At 39.3% G+C, this 19,571-nt stretch overlaps 1 protein-coding gene across 1 annotated transcript in view; it reads left to right on the top strand.

Annotated features, from left to right (window-relative positions):
- Positions 1–19,571, top strand: part of LOC101858000 (kelch-like protein 10) — a gene marked incomplete in the record, with an annotated part of 69,593 nt that overhangs the window by 2,748 nt on the left and 47,274 nt on the right. Inside the window, 2 exon segments of the mRNA XM_013090637.2 lie at positions 1,955–2,095; positions 16,976–17,140. Of these exon segments, the coding sequence (XP_012946091.1) occupies positions 1,955–2,095; positions 16,976–17,140 (306 nt within the window).

The raw sequence follows: 19,571 nt of genomic DNA on the forward strand, positions 1-19,571 counted from the left end.
AGAGAGAGAGAGAGAGAGAGAGAGAGGGAGAGAGAGAGAGAAAGAGAGGGAGAGAGAGAGAGAGACGAATACGTCCAGCTTTGTTACACCGAGGAGGTTGTCTTTATTTTTTTTCATGTATGGACCCGTTTCTTTAAGCAGGATCTCCCTTTTCCTGCTAGTTCTTTTTCTCTCTTTGCAAAGACCACTAGACTGGCTTCCTTATACATGTATGCCTTGCTATCAAGTACTGGAAACTTTTACTAAATCGGAAAAACTGTGGAGGAAAATGAAAGACCCAAATATAATGGAAGAAATTATCCCACAGAAATCTACAAAAGCAAATGAATAATTTATTGCCCAGGACATATTAAAACTAATGGAAGACAGAAAACAGGCAAAAGTAAATAAATGTGGAAAAGTATCGTATCGTAAATAGGGAAATAAAAAAAATGCATCTAAACAAAAGAAACATGGATATATGATCAGTGTCAACAAATAGAGAAGAACCAAAACAAGGACAGCAAATACATGTATTCCAAAATCTAAGAAGTTAGAGGGATACACGTAAAAGGATGCTCAAATATAGGATGCATAAGATGCAAAGGAGGAGATATTTTAAATGACAGAGGAAATGTCTTAAACAGATGGTCATAATGCATAGACGAACTTTTCAAAGATAATAGAGAAGCAAAGTAATACATTAATGGACCACCAATATTGAAAGCAGGCGTTCAAGCTGCCATCAGGAAAATGAAACAAGGAAAAGCCACAGGGCCAGACTACCCCAGTTGAAGTGAGTGTCGCGCTTGAAAAGAATTAGGCACTGAAATAACAACACAACTATTAAATTCTATTCGTGACAGCGGTGAGATTCCAGAAGATATGACGACGTCAGTTTTTATAACTTTACCTAAAACACCAGGTGCTTCTATATGCATAGAACAATTAAACTTATGAGTCATTTTACAAAAAAATATTGCTGCGAGTACTAATGGGAAATATGAGAAAACGTATAGGACCAGAGCAAATCGGCTTTGTTCCTGACAAAAGCACAAGAAATGCTATATTCACATTAACAATGTTAATAGAAAGATTTACTGAAGCACAGAAAGATCAGTATTTATTCTTAATAAATTATTCAAAGGCGTTCACTAAAGTTAGCTATGATGAGCTATTTGAGCCATTTAAAATACTGGAAAAGCTAGACATAGATGAAAAAGATCTAAGAATTATCAATAATTTTTACTGGTACCAAAGCGCTGCTGTTCGAATTAATGGAGAATACAGTGAATATATGCAGATTAGAAGATGAGTGAGGCAAGGGTGTGTTATGTCACTAGTCCTCTTTATACAGTAAAACAATCAAAAGAAATAAAACATCTCCTGTCCTCAAAGTGAATGACAAAATTATCGTGAAAGGAAAAGAAATAAAATTAATGAGGTAATACTTGATAAAACACACATGGGACGCTCATGTTAAAAAAATCAGGAAACGACAAATGCAGTTTTTGGGACACCTTAAGGTTTTGAACATCTAGCTCTCACTGGCTAAATTGAAGGCAAACGAGGAAAGGTTAGCCCACAGCAACCTACTTAGGGAACCTAAACAAATGAGTAACAAGGAAAGATCAAGGTAAAGTATTTTTTTAAGAGCACCCGAGCAAAGGAATGAATGGAGAACCATCATCGCCGATGTCTGCCCAGATCAAGCACTGGATGATGATGACGATCATTGTCTGCCAGAAAAGGGCCCGTTAATAATTCGAAAGAATAACTTCGAAAGAATAACAAACCCAAAAGAGGTACATACAACGAAAAAGGAAAGAGCGGAAAGTAGAGGGGGAGGGGAGAGGGGGCTGCTTCGAAACATGCTTGGTCCAAAAATTTACTTATAAACGGCCCTTATTATAATATCATTTAATAGCCTACTATCTTGGGTTTCTACGGCACCCCCCTCCCCTCCCCGTTTTAGGCATGCAATGTCTTGGCCGAGCTCCGCGAGCAAGGAGAGTTGTGTGACGCTGTCATCCGGGTGGAATCGGCACTTTTCCCCATCCACCGGAACATCATGTCAGCCTGCAGCAGCTACTTCCGGGCGCTCTTCACCAGTCAGGTAGTTTGCTTCACTGTTTGAGGTTTAAGCTTTGTTGCTCTGATTTTTGTTGTTGCTGTTCATTGAAAGCCAGGTAGTTTGTTCCATTGTTCGTGATCAAGGTTTTGTTGCTTTGCTTTTAGGTGTGTGTGTGTGTGTGGGGGGGGGGGGGGGTGTTGTTTATTGTTGTCGTCGCTGAAAGCTCTCGAGCAGCAGCCTGACCCTCATCAGAAGAAGACTACAGACAAACCATATCTTATGGGGATAACTGACTGTATTGCTCTAAATACTGGCGCCTTTGTGTCGCTGACGCCCACATGAGACTGCAGAGTTTTATTTCTGAGCTTTTATTGATTATCTTTCTCCTGAGATTTAATATCATTCTCAGCACACGTTGGCCTTGACAGGCAGGGCTGAAAGCTCACTTGCTATACTGTATGATATAAATATTTATCGAAAGGGGCTTTAAAAATCTAAATATACCTGGCATTTAAAAGAATACTATGGCTGTCTCAATGTCTTTATATTGAATTATATTTTCTAATCGTACTTTGTACATTACCACAATCAAGTGCTTGTTAGCTTCTCTCTTTCTCTCTCTCTCTCCCTCCCTCCCCCCCGCTCTCTCTCTCTCTCTCTCTCTCTCTCTCTCTCTCTCTCTTTCTCTCTTTCTCTCTCTCTCTCGCTCTCTCTCTCTTCCTCTCTCTCTTTTCCTCTTTTCTTCCTGTATCCCATCTATCTCTCTTATCCCCCCCCCCCTCGCTCTCTTACCCCCCCTCTCTCTTTCTCTGTCTCTGTCTCTGTCTCTCTCTGTCTCTGTCTCTGTCTCTGTCTCTGTCTGTCTCTGTCTCTGTCTCTGTCTCTGTCTCTCTCTCTCTCTCTCTCTCTCTCTCTCTCTCTTTCTCTCTCTCTCTCTTTATATAAAGTAAATATCCAGAAATTGTATTATTGAGCGTATTATGCCTGGTGGTGCTATACTGAAGCTATAGAAAAACAGTAATTAATTATATAAAATATAATATTTTGCAAAATTCGATCAAACTGCATCGAAAGTGTAGCAACGAAAAATAGTAACCTTGAAAAGGAAACCCTTTAATTCTTGTGATAAGATTCATTGTACCTCTTATTAATACTATAAAAATTAAATGCTTTCACGTATTACTGTATAAAACGTATGCCTTTATTATGATAGTGATTAGGATACTGCAGGGTTATTTGCTGATAGATCTATGTAGTTATAGTAAGATAACACCGATTACGTGAATATTGTCAGTAGCCTGTGCTTTTTCTTCAAGTGTCGGGTCTGGAACTGACATTGACGAACAAGATACCTCTACTCCGTTTTGTGTGTCAGCCTTTCTGATCAGCTCGGATTTTGATATTGTGTTATTTGTTGCAAAGTTGTTTTGGCCATCTCTGTGTGTTGTTCTTTGCTTTCCTTTTCTGCTCTTCTTTCTCTCTATCCTTCTACACACCAGCAGTTTCTTCAGTTTTTAAACATGTATTTATGTAGCCAAATAACATCACTTATTTCTTCCTGGTGGTTCTGTATATAGATCTTTTACTACCTGCCTTTGAGCTCTTCCCTATTTGTTTTCCTCTCTATCTATACAATTCTGAGTTTTCTCCTTCAATACCAGTTTAATTCAGCGGCGTCCAGTCTCCTTTCTGTGTTAGAGTCCAGCTATCGCACACACAGGGATTGATCAAACGTATGGTCAGAGTTATAATATTGTCATGTTAATACATTTGTGATCTATTATCAAGAACTTTACCCCGACTTGTTTTTTTGTTTTTTGTTTTTGTTTCTAGTTTTACTACTGATAAGATAAGATGAGATAGTATATATCTTTATTGTCCAGATCCTGGCATATTTATTTGGTGTTTTACACACACACACACACACACACACACACACACACACACACACACACACACAAACACACACACACACACACACACGCTCTCACACACATACACACTCACAAACACATACACACTCAAACACACACACACACATGCACACACACGCAGGCTTACAATCACATGCATAATACAAATGAGCAGCAATGTAAACAATATTAATGTTAAGCTGATACATACTCAATGTTTTTCTGATGCATGCTCTAAGGTCATATGAATACTAACACAAGATGGTTAAGATGGAAGAATTTTGATTGATAATGGTAAAAATTACTTTCTGTATTTTTCTTAGTTACAGATCAGAATCCTAAGTCTTTTACTTCTGACTGGTGTTTTTTCTTTGAGGGAACAAGGGATGTGTGTTGTCTAAAAAGATGGAATTAATCTTTTAGAGCAAGCTCTTATGGACAACTCGTCCAAGTAGATGGATGCTGATGTTGAAATTTTAAATGTTTTCCCTATTAATCGATTGTTGATGTACGCACACACCTCCACCATGACTTTTATTCGAGAAGCTATTCCTGTCTGTACGCAAAAATTGAACCCTTCTAGGTCTACACTAGCATTGGTGGTATTTGCAGGGAACCAGGTCTCGGAGAAGCATAATATGGAGGCTTGTCTATGTTCATTCCGACGTCCCACGTTCGTCATTTTTGTTGTTCAGAGATCGAGCATTACCAGTAATGAGAGTCGAGAGGAACGGTTAGGAAGGCCTCTTGCGAAACCCGGTCTCGAACACCGCCTTTCCTGCCCCGCTTTCGCTTGCTAATCTCTGGTGGCATGTCTTGTTGAAAGGTGTCCACCAGATCTACGGGTCTTGCGGAGGGGCAAAGGCTTTTGAGAAAGGCCGAACTGTAGCACTCTCGTAATGGAGAAATATTCCTTTGCATAACAACTTGAAGACTCGATTCAAACAGAAGCAAAGGTGGTACAGATATTAAAGATATTAAGCACCACGCATCCATCTTGATTATGGTATTAGAGTCCAATCGCCACAGACTAACTGAGAAAAAACAAATAAGCCAAGAGCGAAGTAAACACACCCGGTCGACTCTGAGTAGCACCCTGCTTTTGTATCTTAGGCTTTGATAATGTTCTATTTCAATTTGTAAAATAAATGTTTCAGTTAATTTTGATACAAATTAACGTTAGTCCATTTTCAAAGGGTACTCACAAAATCGTTTTTAAAAAGTAAAATATGAAGCTGAAATACAAAACGCAAAACGTGATGTCCGTTAAGTTTAACTTTAGAGCATGCAGTTGCTATTGAAATGAAAAAGCTTTCACAAATTCTGCAAGACTGGTCTCTTTTGATCAAAGAGACGCTGATATCATTAATCAATTTTGTCTATTCAAGTCAGTGTTTCGAACATTTAGCATACCTTGCTTTTCAAAAGCGAGCACCGCACCCTTGGATTAACAAATCAATAAGCAAATCGTCCTAAAATGTTTGCGCACATTTTTCAGAGACATTGAATTTGTTTTTTCTGCAGTTTCCATTTTTAAACCATGTATTATAATAAAAACGTATTTTTTCACGAAAATTTATTAACAGGTCAATGGTTAACATCATATGTTAACCCTATCAGTACGTCGTGTTTTAGTATCGCATCCATACGACGTGGGGAACCCTGTGCCACCATTTTCCCAAGAGGACATTTACTCGTTAATCCGATCCGTACGCTAGCATAGCAGTCTGTCAAAATAATTCTTTGAGAAATACTGAACGTTTCAAAGAGATCTTCGTACTAGAAGTATTCTAAAATGTGAAGAATACAACCCCGGGGGCACAAAATGACCCCAGGGCGTACGGATATGGTTAAAGGAAAGGTATGAAGTAAATCGACGTATGGCAGCGTGTAGTTGTGAGCGCCATAAAACTCTCACAGATAAACTCCCATCCAAGTGCAGTTCTTTTTTCAATACAACAAGATATCCATGTGACAAAAATGCAAAAGCCCATTAGCTTCCAAGTCACATGTTTAAAAAAAAAAATCCTTGGTCTGCAATAAAGCTAGAATCTTTTCTAGTATTAGTATGGATGTTGTTCCTGTATATTTTGCTCTCAGGCGAACTTTTTTGAAGACGACGTGATAAAACGTTCTTCTTTCCTGAACACACAAAAGTGGACCGTCACCATGCTTCCCGTTCATGATGGTAGACTGTCATTGTCGTGAATCTTCGAAATGTTTGTCTTTCTTGAACTTTCTGAATCTGTCTGGTCGGAATACGACCTAGATATCACGGTAGTGTTTGCTTGTCCTTGTCTGCAGTAAGTGTTTTGACTTGGAGCTTAGTTCTTCTTTCTCCCACCTCTCTCAGCCATTTTACTCTATCCCCCAAATTCTTCCACGTTTTGTCATATTATGTTCCTCATTTCAGCCCATTGTACTTTTCTTTACATGAATGAATGAAGAAGAAGAAGAAGAAGAAGAAGAAGAAGAAGAAGAAGAAGAAGAAGAAGAAAAAGAAGAAGAAGAAGAAGAAGAAGAAGAAAAGGAGCAACATCATTATCAACAACAACAACAACAACAACAACAACAACAACAACAACGACAACAACAACAAAAACAACAACAATAACAACAACAACAACGACAAAGACATCAACAATAACATCAGCAACAGTACTTGAGTAGCAGCAACAACAATAAAAGCAAGGGGGTGGGGGTTGAGGGGGGGGGGGAGGAGGATGAAGACGAGGTGAAGTAAGAAAAGGCAAAAGATGAGAAGGAAAAAGTCCCATTCTGCAAGCATGCGGTGATTTGAAGCTTCTCTGTAGCTCCTCACTGGTGGTACCCTCGAGCATTTTCAGCGATTCAAATTGAATTACCCTAATGTATTTAAATTTGCGGTCTTTGAAGTACGATTAAATATTAAATTTCTTAACGATAAAACCACAACCTATCTATCTGAGCTTTTAACACTGTATGTTCCATCTCGTCAGTTACGCTAATCCACAGATGCAACAAAATTCAGAGCCCCCAGAATAAAATTACGATCTTTTGGTGAGAAAAGTTTCTCATTTTTTTCGCCCAAAAATCTGGAACACTTTGCCTCAGAATCTCAGAGAAACAGCAAATTTTGATAGGTTCAAGCGATGGCTCAAGACTCATTTGTTCAATTGTTAGTTATAATGTGTTAGTAAGTTCTGTTAAAAAAAAATATATATATATGCACACATTTTTTTCACTGTCTTTTCTTGTATAGTTAATGTATAGTTGTAAAAGTTCTTCTTTATGTGGTTAAACTGGTTTTTCTTGTTTCTGTGATTATGTGATTGGTGTAAAGCGCTCAGAGCTTATACTAGTTTGGGATAGAGCGCTATATAAATGCAATCTATTATTACTATTATTATTATTATTATTATTATTATTATTATTATTATTATTATTATTATTATTATTATTATTATTATTATTATTATTATTATTAATATTATTTCAGCTTTGGGAACATGACAACAATCACGTAGAGCCAAGTCTGGTTACTAATGTGGATTGAGCATCAAATGTATATTGTTTAAGGTGGAATGTTGTTGGACTAAAACTCTGGTATGTTCTGCATAGTCACAATGGGGAAGCCAATCATTTGATGCCAACGTGTTCGGTTGTTTACGCCGAATGTTTCCCCTTAAAATGTCTCAACACTTGCCCTATGATGTTTATTAATTGCTTTGTTTTTTTATTCTGGGAACCAAAAATTTGGATACGATGCCCTGCCAGTTGTAGAAATCTACGAGCAGGCACGCCATATTGCTCCTCACCTGGCCCTGCCGAGCTTTCTTTGGTCGTTGAGAATCCATTGTTTTGACTGCTGCTTTGTTTCGCGATAGTAGCAATACAGCCAAACTTCATTGCCAGTGGGTATTCTTTGAAACCATTTTCATTAGTCCAAGATCAATGCAACAGACATTGACGTAAAATCTACTAAGTGCTTTTTAAAAAACCCCAGTCAGCAAACAAGACACACATACGGCAGCTTTTCGCGTACCTGAGATACCAGTTAAGATACATTGACATGACCCCTAAGAGCTCCCTATTTGCAACATCTTCATCAACATTTTGATAACGGCATTTCGGACAGTTTCTTCTTTTTTATGTTAGTTTCTTCCCGCGTGCGGTTGGTTGTAGATTGGTTTGCCTTTTTCTTCTTTGGGTTTCCCCACTATATCTCAGGGGTAGACGACTGTTGGTTTTTCAACCTGCAGTGCAACTGATTTTTATGTATGCGATCGTTTTTCCTACTCCATAGGACCCCTTGTCACCAGGCAGCCATGTTCCGACTTGGAAGTTACTCTATGTTTTTATACTGACTCGAGTATTTTCCGTTTTGAAAGAAATTTAGAATTTTGTGCAGGTGACGACCAAAGCCTACTTTGATCGATTTTAAGACCACCAATTGATCTTTAACAAGCGCAACTTGGACACTGGACCTCTGAGATTTTTCGCTCTTGTCCAAGAAAGCAAAGTGTTAGATCCTACCTATACCTTAGATCAGGGTTATTGAAGAAAGGTAAGAAGGTACCAAGAGAACAGTAGAAAGAGTCAAGACTAAAATATTTTTTAAGGGAGGGGGGGTGGGCGTCTAAGTCTTCTGGTCTAGAGGTTAGCGTGTTTGTCTCTCATTCAATAGGTCCAGGGTTGGAAATCTGACAGCGATGAACAATTTTCTTATTATTAAAATATTTATCCTTTCAACTCCTTCCCTGCTCTCTTAAACTGCTCTGTTGTTTTCTTCTGGGTCCACTTTCTCACCTTCCCTCCTGCTTTGCCCCTTCCTGACTCTTTCTCTTGCCTTTCTACTGCTACTCCTTGACTCCTTCTTATAACTGTCTTTCAGCCACACCCCTGATTTTATGGTAGGAAAGATCTGACTCCTAACCTTCTCAGAGAAGGGCTAAAAATCTCAGAGGTCACTTGTGCAAGTTGCGCACGTTTAAATTCACTTGGCTGTCCAAAATCGATAAGAATAGACTTCAATCGTCACGCTGGTAAATTTTAAAACTCCCTACCAACAGAATACTGTATGTTTGGTGTGTCCCGAGTGCTCATATGACCTTGTGCAGTTGCGAGTGACTTTAAACACTTACAAAAAATCAACCAAAAAAAAACCCAACAACCCCCCACCCCCAACAAACCAAAAGCAAAAGCAAACCAAACAAACAACAACAACAAACAAAGCAAAAAAACAACCCAACAAAACAAACAACAACAAACAAATAAAAGAAAACAACCCCTGTTGGAAGTGATGTGAAGTAGGGAAAGTTTATTTCAGATACAAACTATCAATGAAAAAGCACCAAGAACAAAATCTTTGCATACGACGATTCCGTTTACATCAATATCACGTTCTACAACAGCGTGCAATTATTTACTCGCGGGGAAAAACCAAGTCCAGATCCTATTTGATATACCCTTGCATTTTGGACCCTTGACCCGATCTTAATTACCCATAGCTCAGTTTTGATAATTGCGACTTATACCCGGTTTCCTGCAATCCCCACATAAATGGCAATGTTGACACGTGCATGAAACGAACCTCATTTAGCCATTCTAATCATCGAAAACTGACGCGATTATGGCATGCATGTGCGCCATCTTTCTGCTATGTTGGCCTATACTAGGCTACACTCTGCCTTTGGAAATTTGTTTGATGTCGGTCTCTTAAAGTGGTACGATAATTTTACTCTACATAGATGACAGAGAGAGAACAATAGATTTTGTAGAATAGCAAGGTCCAAACTCTACAAAGTTATGTACTAGAGAAACTTAAGATATCCACGGAGGCCTCTAAAAATGGAAGCTCCAATACAACAGGCTGGAGACAGCCATTGTGAAATAGCTCCGGCCGATCTTGAGAAAATATCTTGCCCGGAGTAGAATGAAATGATACCGTGGAGAATATATAATACCCAGTACCCATTGGCATCATAGGTTCGGTTCAGTGTCCTAGTCAGATTAAGGGCGCAAAGTGGCTTTCGTGGCACAAACCGATCGCCCAACTCGTCGCCACAAAAACAAACGCGTTTCATTTCAGGCGACGAGTTGAGCGGTCGGTTGCCAATCGGTTTTGCACTATAGTGGGTGCCCGCTAGCGCAATCAGGTCTGGTCCGGTCGTCGGTCGGGTCATTTTCTGGTGGTTTCAGTGTACACTAGTACCCGACGACCTGGAGTTTACAGTAGAGAAACCTTTGACCTCAATGGCTTCCAGGCTCCTTTCCGCAGTTCTCTGTTGCAGTGCTGCGGCAGCCTGGAATCCCATAAACATGGGTTACATTGATAACTTTCTATTATCAAGGTTCGTTCGTAACAAGATAGTTCATTCCACCAAAAATGTGTCTACGGAAGTCCTCGCATTGGTTCAGATGGCGCTACAGTCTTTTTTTTGAAGGTCTCTTTCGTTTCTCCAAAAAAAAAAGAGAAAAGGAATAGAACAGTTTGTTAGCTTCGCTTTTTTGTTTTTCACATAAGTCTTTTCGCAAAGTCAGCACTTTTTCGAAGAGGGCGCAACCTGAGTTTTAGTTTCAACATAGACACGTGACTCAACCTTGTTGTGATTGGCTGCGAACCACCCGATCGCGCGATTCGCAGGCCTGAAAACAAACGCGTTTGTTTTTGAAAATCACCGACCAAGTCGATCACTTTGTGCCACGATGGCCGCTTTAAGGAGACCCGACCTGACCCGACCCTTCGCGCTAGTGGGCACCCCGTATTAGAGAACGGATACCCCGATGCGCACTCTGTATAGCATCCATTTGAACCAATATGACTGAATTTCGATTACACACAGGGTCAAAAAGATTTCCCTTGACCAGCAGCCCTCGACAATGCTCGTACAACTGCGTGAATCGCGAGAACTGCACTGACGGTTATCTCAATATCTCCTCAACAAACACGGAACCATACAGCAGCCTCATTCCTAACAAAGACGAAAACTTACAGCAGGAGACCTGTAAGCTTGTCTAAAAAACAATAATATGTACAATTGAGATAGCCTACTGTAGTTCAAATTTCTGAGATTTAACGAAATATTCCAATCGATCTGTATATTATTATAATGATATTGATTCTTAGCAAAAGAGGAACATACAGGGTCTCTAAAAAAGAGGACCAACGTTAAGGCAAATAACTTGATCATCTCTACACTAATTTCAACAAAACGTCTACTAAACAGAACGATGGAGACGTCAAGTTTGTAAATAAGGAGAAAATCAACAAGACAATATACCATTTTTTTAAAAAAGTTCGACCAAAATTAGGTAAAAAAACGTTAAAATCTTACGTATTTAAAGCGTTCAGCCACAGGAGCTTGATAGGCCTGATATGGTCTCAAGATAAGGAAGGTAAAACCACGACTTTCACAACAGATGAATATCTCGCTGTACTGAGAAAGTTTAATGGCAATTTAGGGGGAGGGGTTATGCTGTAGAGGCCCTTTTCCGGTCGGATGGAGCCGCACCCCACACTTCAAAAGTGTCCCGTGTATTGTTGCAAGAAGGGTTTGGGGATCATCTAAAGGCGGAAAGTTTACAAAGTAATCTAGCATCTGTGTTTGTTGCCATTTTTTGGTCCAAAAGTTGCCAAAAGTTGCCACAAAAAATGGCAAAAGTTGCCATAAGACAGAGTTGCCATTCATTTTCAAGCTTTCAACTCTCTGTGACGACGTATATTCTAGCAATTTGTTGATAAATGATATTTAATCTAAAGCACCAGAATTTCAATATGTTCTGTTTTAAGCATCCAGAATATCATTTTAAGCGAAATAGAGGGTAAAAACGTGAAAAAAAAGGTTTTACATCAGAATGAAATCAAACTTAGAACAGCACATAAACAACCACAAAAATTAACAAATAAGGGTGTGGGTCGACCTATCCGAAGATCTATCAATGAACCAAATTGTTAGTAAATAAAATATTCTTTTAACTTGATGAAAGTTGTTTATTACCAATATGGCGGCCATTACCATGGCAACCGTTGACTTAATTATAAAAAAAATTAAAGAGGGTCATAGTTACCGAGATAGGTTTCTTATAAACCAGCCCCCTCCCCCCCCCCCAAATGGTCACCACCACCCCATCCCTACCCCCCCTCCCCCAAAGCAAAGCTTACTTCCCTTCAGTTATTACCTTTGGGGATTTTCGACAGATGGAGTCTACGGAAACAACCGACATATAAGCAAAGTGCAGCTAAAACTCAATGTTAGACAGAACAAAGAACATCCAAAACATCGATCCAGAAACTTGTCGCGGTGTTATTCAGAATTGCCAGTGGCTTATTAGATTTGTATAGAGAGAAATGGTCGCCATCTTGAGATTTCACTAGCCATCACCTCCCTGAGTTTATTTAGAAATATCAATGTCGCATAAATGTCCTCTTTAATGCACAACCGGTGACTAGATGAAATAGAACAAAAAGGATTGTTTTTGAAAAATTCGCTCAATTCTGTCTGAAATTTATTTTTCTAAAAATGATATTTTTTAAACTAGTTTTTTTAAAATTTCCTTCAAACTGAAAAAATGCAACATAGCCCTGGTTGATATTTTGTTTATTTTTACGAAGTTTGAGGAAATTGATCCAGAGATGAGCTATTAACCTTTGAATGTGCCCTCTTCTTTTTTTTTATAGACACCCTTTATTAGTATTATGCTAGCGAGCAAATGAAACACACACAAAAAAACAACTATTTTGGCCATAACTAAATGACCATCAATTATAGTAGACTGGAGTTTACACCTTCGATAGTACGTCATATTATCTTTGGAAATCAAAAATCGTCTATCTTGCTTGTCACTCGCAACTAGAGTTATTACCTCTGTATTGACGCATGGACAACGTTACGTGGTGATTTCGATACATGGTCTTAATGAGTGAAAAAAGGGTGAAAAATGTCCATCTGAGCTCTGCTACGAGAGCCGAGGTAAAAAAAAAATCGGTTCTGTCGTTTTGCCTGCAGTTGCAACAACAATGCCACGTTCAAGGGTTATACAGCAAGAGAGAGCAAAAGGCCGTTTGGAGAGTGGAGAAAGGCCTTTTGAGATCGCCAATTATTTGGGTGTTCACATCTCGACTTACCAGAGACTGATAACCCGTTTTTAGCTCACAAATTCTACAGCGGACCAAAATAGCTAATGTCGACTCAGAGTGACTGATGCACAGTCCAAATATACCGTTCAAATCGACTTCAGACAGCTACAAGAACGTCAGATTTGATGAGGAGTACCCACGGAAGATGGGGAGGCAACACACAGTGAACCAACGATGGCGTCAGGTAGGCCTTAGACGCTGTCGATCTAATCATGGTCCAGTCTTGACAGTACACCATCGCCAAGACCGTTCTCAACTGGGTTCAGCACCTTGACTGTTCTTCGGTTGTCACTTTAGGACGAATGCCTGTTCTCCATGAATGCAACAAACAAGGGTCTCAGAGTTTATCAAGAGGTAGGCGAACGTTATCGTGACAACTGTGTCATAGAGAGGAATCGCTCGGGAGGACATCGCGTCATGATCTGGGGTGGAATAATGCGAACAACAAAGTAGGACCAGTGATCTTCCAAAATTAAGGCTAAGGTCCATGTTGTGGTATCAATGCTGCCCGTTGCATAGCAAAAGTTCTTAGGCCCCTCTACACAGACTCAATTTTAATTTCCGGTTCCAGCAGAATAATGCTTGTGCGCACACTTCCCATGTTACACAGGTTTTCCTCCAATACCATGGCATCACTCTACAGCCTCACCCTACCCGTAACACTGATTCAAACCCAATTAAGCATTTTTGGGACGAAATGAAACGACACATCGAGGGGAGACAACAAAGGCCGAGAACCAAGCAGGGAATGAATGTGGCCATCCAGGAGATATGGAGGCGGACCCTGTTACATTCTACCAGAAACCTAGTGGCCTTCATGTACCAGAGATGTACTGCAGTTCTCCGATCTAATGGTTACCATAACAGCTACTGAGCCTTTTGATGCATTAACCGGAAGTTGAAAATGTTTTCCGTTAAAATGTTACGTACACAGTCATGCTTCACGTCACGCCTTCTTTCATAATGCCAGAAAACAGTTTGTATTTAAATTCCCCCATTTTGTAAAAATGGAACACGAACATGATCACCATTGCAATTTAATGGAAAGCTAAACAGGATTTTGGGTTTCTATTGCACGCTAGTATATTAATATGTTAGTAAGAAGCTCAAGCTGGCCGAGGCAGATTGTTAGTCTTTCGTGAAGAAATCTTTAGCACATTCTTTTTCTGGAGCTGCGCAGACAACAAAAGAACCCACCATGCAGGTCACTGACTTACATGACCACAAATGTCATTTTATGCCAGATGCTCAGCGTTGGTCCCTTGAGGTTTGTTCGCAACGGTTCAGGTATTTAGAATAGACACGCCCTCAAGTACATTGTTGGACTCTACAGTTCCAATGGCAGCCGTCCATCCCTCCCCCCTTTCACCCCGCTTAGGGATACACTGTTGCTAACACCTGTGCCGATTTCACGAGGAAAAAAAAAAAAAAAAAAAAAAAAAAAAGCCAAAACAACCCCCCCCCCCAAAAAAAAAACCCCAAACCCCCCCCCCCAACTTGAAAACCCCATCGAAAGTCCCCCGCATAGCCACGCCGATCTCCAGGGGAGGAGAAAAAAACTCGTTATCTCTGTTGTCTCAAATGAAAATCCTCTCTAAGTTAAAGGTAATGTTGACTGCGTAGAGAGATGATGACGTAGAGAACAAAACTGCTAAGAAACAAGGAGAGCCTGGAATGAAGACAATAATTTCATAATGTAAAGTCTGGAATCCAATGATACATTCTTTCGTCCCTTTGTCCTATTGATTTAAATACTCCTTAGAATTTTCTGATTTTTTATCTAAACACCATAAGGTACGTTTTTTTGCCAAAGTGTTTTTGCTATGGTGCCGACTATTATTTCTATCTGCGTCGTAGTAAAAGATAGTCGGGTAAAAAAACACCTACAACTGATTGTTCAGAATATGTAGTTTATATACAGTTTTATTGGAAACACAATAAATACTGGTGCCCAAGTAAATGCGATTTAATGCTTACGGTAAAAGACCCTACGCTTTATGCATTCCCATGTTTAAATTTGACTTAGGCTAACCCCTTCACTGCCAAGACCAACGCAGTCTGAACTATTTGGTAGGGTTACATGGCAAGTCTGGCAGTCAAAGGGTTAACAGTCTAATTATCTTTAAAAAACTGGCACTTTCCCCTGATTAAAATCTTATTGTTTGAAAGTTCCCGCTCCCGTAAGTTCCAATGGTTATATTCTTTTAAAAGTGCTTTCACCTTGTGAGTCTGAAACCATACTAGCATGACATAACGGCTAGCGTTATTGTGTTCGTTACGGGCTACAGCCTAACAGTATTAACTTGTTTATGGAATTCGTTATGTCATAAAACTTTAGAAATGGTGACCAACTACATAGATCGATTGTTCCCTGTAGAAAACTCTGGAGATAACAATTTATACCCCAATCCACTTTAAAATAGACTTGAATACCCTGAATGCAGTCTTTGTTCATTTCATGCACACAAAAAAAAAAACGAATCAAAGAAAAAACAAAACAATATACACGTGAATACTGCTCTTGCAGCCACTCGAAATTAAAAATGAAAACGTCGAGTAAGTGTCAGATTATAAGTATTTGAGTGTTACAATAGACAACAAACTCAACTGGCGTGTGCACACTTCTCTCCTGCATTAAAAAAAGTGAACAAAAGACAATTTTCTTCTTTAAAAAGCTCATGTATTATAAAGTTGATAAAACATTGATGTCCAGATTCTATCATTCACCGATAGAACGTATGATCAATTTCGGTATAACAGCATAGGTAGGAACACAAGACAAGAAGACAAAGAAAAATTAAATCGATTAATACGGAAAGCATGCACAATTTCAACACCTACATTCCCCTACTTGGATGCATTGTACATTACAGCTCGCACTACAACAATTTATTCCAACTTTTTGGACAATAAATATTCCTTGATCCCCTCAAATAAAAACATCAGCCAGAAATAAAAGATACTGATTTCTGATCTTTAACAAATAAAGATAAAGAAGGTCATTTTTGCCATTATCCATCAAAATTCTTTCGACTTAACCATCTTGTTACAAGTATTCATTTCCTGACCGTAGAGCTTTCATCAGAATAACATTCAGTTAAAACAAGAATACTGAGTATGTATCTAGCTTAAGATTATTATTGTTTATATCACTGTTTATTTATATTATGCATGTGACTGAAAGCCTGCTTGTGTGTGTATGTGTCTGTGCGTGTGTACGTGTGTGTGGGTGTATGTACGCACGCGTGTGTGTGTGTGTGTGTGTGTGTGTGTGTGTGTGTGTGTGTGTGTGTGTGTGTGTGTGTGTGTGTGTGTTGTGTACACGTGGTGAAACACCAAACCAATGTGCCTGCAAGTGGACAATAAAGACATATTATCTCATCTTATCTTTATCTTAATACAGCCATGCTTAAGAAATTGGTTGGCTTCCACTGTTCAAATAAAGGAATAAAAAAAGTGTTGAAGGAAATATAAAACAATGCATGTATATTATTTGATGTCTGGTATTTGCCAGAGTGAGAGTTTTATGACTCTCGTTATTGTTTAAGTTGAAAGTGATAACATGGTTTTTTTCACGTTGTTTAACAACACGGCTTGGGTATTCTTTGTTAAGTCGATATGGTTAAAGTGGAAAATTCATGGTAAAAATTCAGTAGTAAAAACAGTCATTTAAACATTAAAAAATAGTATTATCTTAAAAATGTACAGTTTTCTCAAAGTTATTAAAACAAAAACAAACCTTTTGCTTGCAACCCAAACTGATACTGTCTCCACCCCCCCCCCCCCCCACCCCAACCCCATTTATTTATGAAAAAACAGGTTGGGGGAGGGGGGGAGGTAAGGATCTCGATTATCTCAATTAGTATTGATCTCCTCTTATTTGTGCTACAGATGCTGACCACGAATCAACATGAGATCTCCCTGACCCAGGTGGGTGCTGACGTCATGTCCGTTCTCATCGAGTACGCTTACACACGAACTGCGAAGATCACCGCCATGAACGTAGAGCAAGTGCTGCCTGCTGCCGATCAGTTCCACATCCTGGGAGTGGTCAAGGTAAGACAGACGGAATGGGAGTGGGGAGGGGAGGTGGAGGTATGACCCCAAAATAGTGGGGTGTTTGTATTACATTCTCTTTAGTTAAGAAACAGAAACACGTGCAATCACTCTTTAATACAGGAGAAATCGAAAGTTATTATTAAAAATTCGAAACCTGAAATAACGTTTTAAAAACAATTTAACAAAAGAGCAATAAATGCAACAACGAATACAGCTAGCATAATAAAAATAATTTTAGCGACCGTTTTTCCACAAGGAGCAAAAACATAATGGCAACAAGGCATCTGAAACAACTGAAAACTTTTTAAAAAAGAACTTTGAAAAAAAGGCAACTTGAATTCGTTTTTACAGCTATGACTCTTTTTCAATAAATGGCAAGTATAATGCATTTATACAACAATTCAGTTACATGTATGTTGTATAATAATACACACGGTCAAAATGTACGAACAGTTTTGCTGACACACTACGTTTGCTGGTCGCCACAGACATTTGATAAAGCGATAGATGTACCTCAGTAACCAAACTCCTAAATGCTGCATCACGGGCATAACATTACCATTGATATGTATTGTATAATTGGGTGCTTTTCTGAGCTCACTGAAAATGAAAACTCTGAAAGAAGGCATGGGTGAAACACTCCTCATTACTCTAAAGGTATGGTGAACTCAGGACCCTCTACTGCACACGTGCATGAACAGGATCTAATTTTTTTTCTAAAGCACATGGCTTTTAACACAGGATTGTCGTCATTACTGAAGGATAAGAGAATATGAGTTCTGGAGAGCTGTCGGGGAAAAACGCGTTGGGATTGGCAACTGAGGCGAAATATATTGATAATTCCGGTAACTCGAGATATCTGGCCCCGCTGCTAGTACGAACCAGAGGTGGAAACTTGGAAATTAACTTCGGTTTCCCCGACACTGCACGCGAGTTCCAAGACTTGCATCAAAGACGTTGGAAAATTTAGGCTGAACATAATAAAATGAAAATATAATCAAGCGGTTCCTCTCTGCAGTGAATATATTGCCAGTATTTGATGGGCCCAGTTCTATTCCAAGGCTCAGTCAAATTAACAGTGTTTCGTGAAAATTGCTCGCACAAAAAAATAATTATTTTCATAACTACGGCTTTCTGTGAAACGAAACTGTTATTAACATGAAGATAACAACGTTTTTAGCTTTTAGAGAGATTTGTAGCAATCTATCTCAAGGAGAAAGAGCGAAAAACTCAACGTTTTATGTTCTTGCATTCAAGACCAGGCTTAGGGCCATGCTGCTGGACTGAGCCTCCATTTAGACTTGTCTTTTTACTTGACAGAAAAGAGGAAAAACACTCTAGGATGTTCAATTTTGGGGTTAAGTCCAGGTCAGTAAGCAATCTATTCCACAAAGACATCTGCATATCAGCATTGTCTTCGTTGATACCAGACTGGAGGCTTTCAATAAAGAATCTGGCATTTGTGGGAATGACCTTCTCACTGTAGAGTTTCAACAAATCCTTCAACTTCGCATCCTCTATCATAATGATGTTTGTTGTATTTCTTCTCAACTATGGGAATAGATAAAACCCAACGTTTGAACAAAAGCACTTTCTTCTATGGTCCCACTTCGTTGGCAGTGTACTGGCATCAAACTTTTTTTGGGTGAGGTTCAAGTGTTAAAATAGGGTGTGTACTGTCTGGCTCTTCGCTTTGTCAAAGAGAGAACCACTGGACATTGCTGAAAGAAAGTTTGCTACCAGAGATGTCTTTGACTGTAGACTTCAGAAAGCTCTTATTGGCACATTTCATTAAGCCGCAAAACAAAATGCACAATTAATAGGTATGATTGTCTACTTTCTAGGATTATATTCATATAATCAGTGGGAATCATAGCTCGCTCCACATTTTGCCTTTTTTCAATAAACCCCAAATCCCTATCATTGGGTATGAAAGTGTGGTCTCTGTGCAAAAAGTGCGATATATCCTTTCAGACAGTTTATTTTCGATGAGTGATCGAAGGAAAGTTATCATTCTTTCATTCTTATTCTGTCCAGGACATCCGTCACTGAACCAAATTAGGTGAACTGCATTCATTGCCCTGTGTTTTAGAACTTTGGGAAGGCATGAACAGACTTCAGCTGACCCTCTGTCAGCATCAGCCTCACTCCACGTTTTCATTATGGCGTCATCATTTTTCAAGTCATGAACCCCGAAATTAAAATCCCATAGCAAACGCTTGTAAAAAAAGATAGTTGTTTGAAAGGTTCGGTCAAGGTAAGTTTTGCTGGAAATCAATTGTGCTTACTTCAAGCTTTGGGTTTGATTTAGCAGACAGACAGACAGACAGACAGACAGACAGACAGAGCGACAGAGAGACACAGAGTTAGAAAGGAGAAGAGAGATATAAAAGAAAGTTGGGAGGGGGGGGGGGGGGGGGGGGGGGGG

This window comes from Aplysia californica, unplaced genomic scaffold, assembly GCF_000002075.1.
Source record: "Aplysia californica isolate F4 #8 unplaced genomic scaffold, AplCal3.0 scaffold00028, whole genome shotgun sequence".
Taxonomy (NCBI): domain Eukaryota; kingdom Metazoa; phylum Mollusca; class Gastropoda; order Aplysiida; family Aplysiidae; genus Aplysia; species Aplysia californica.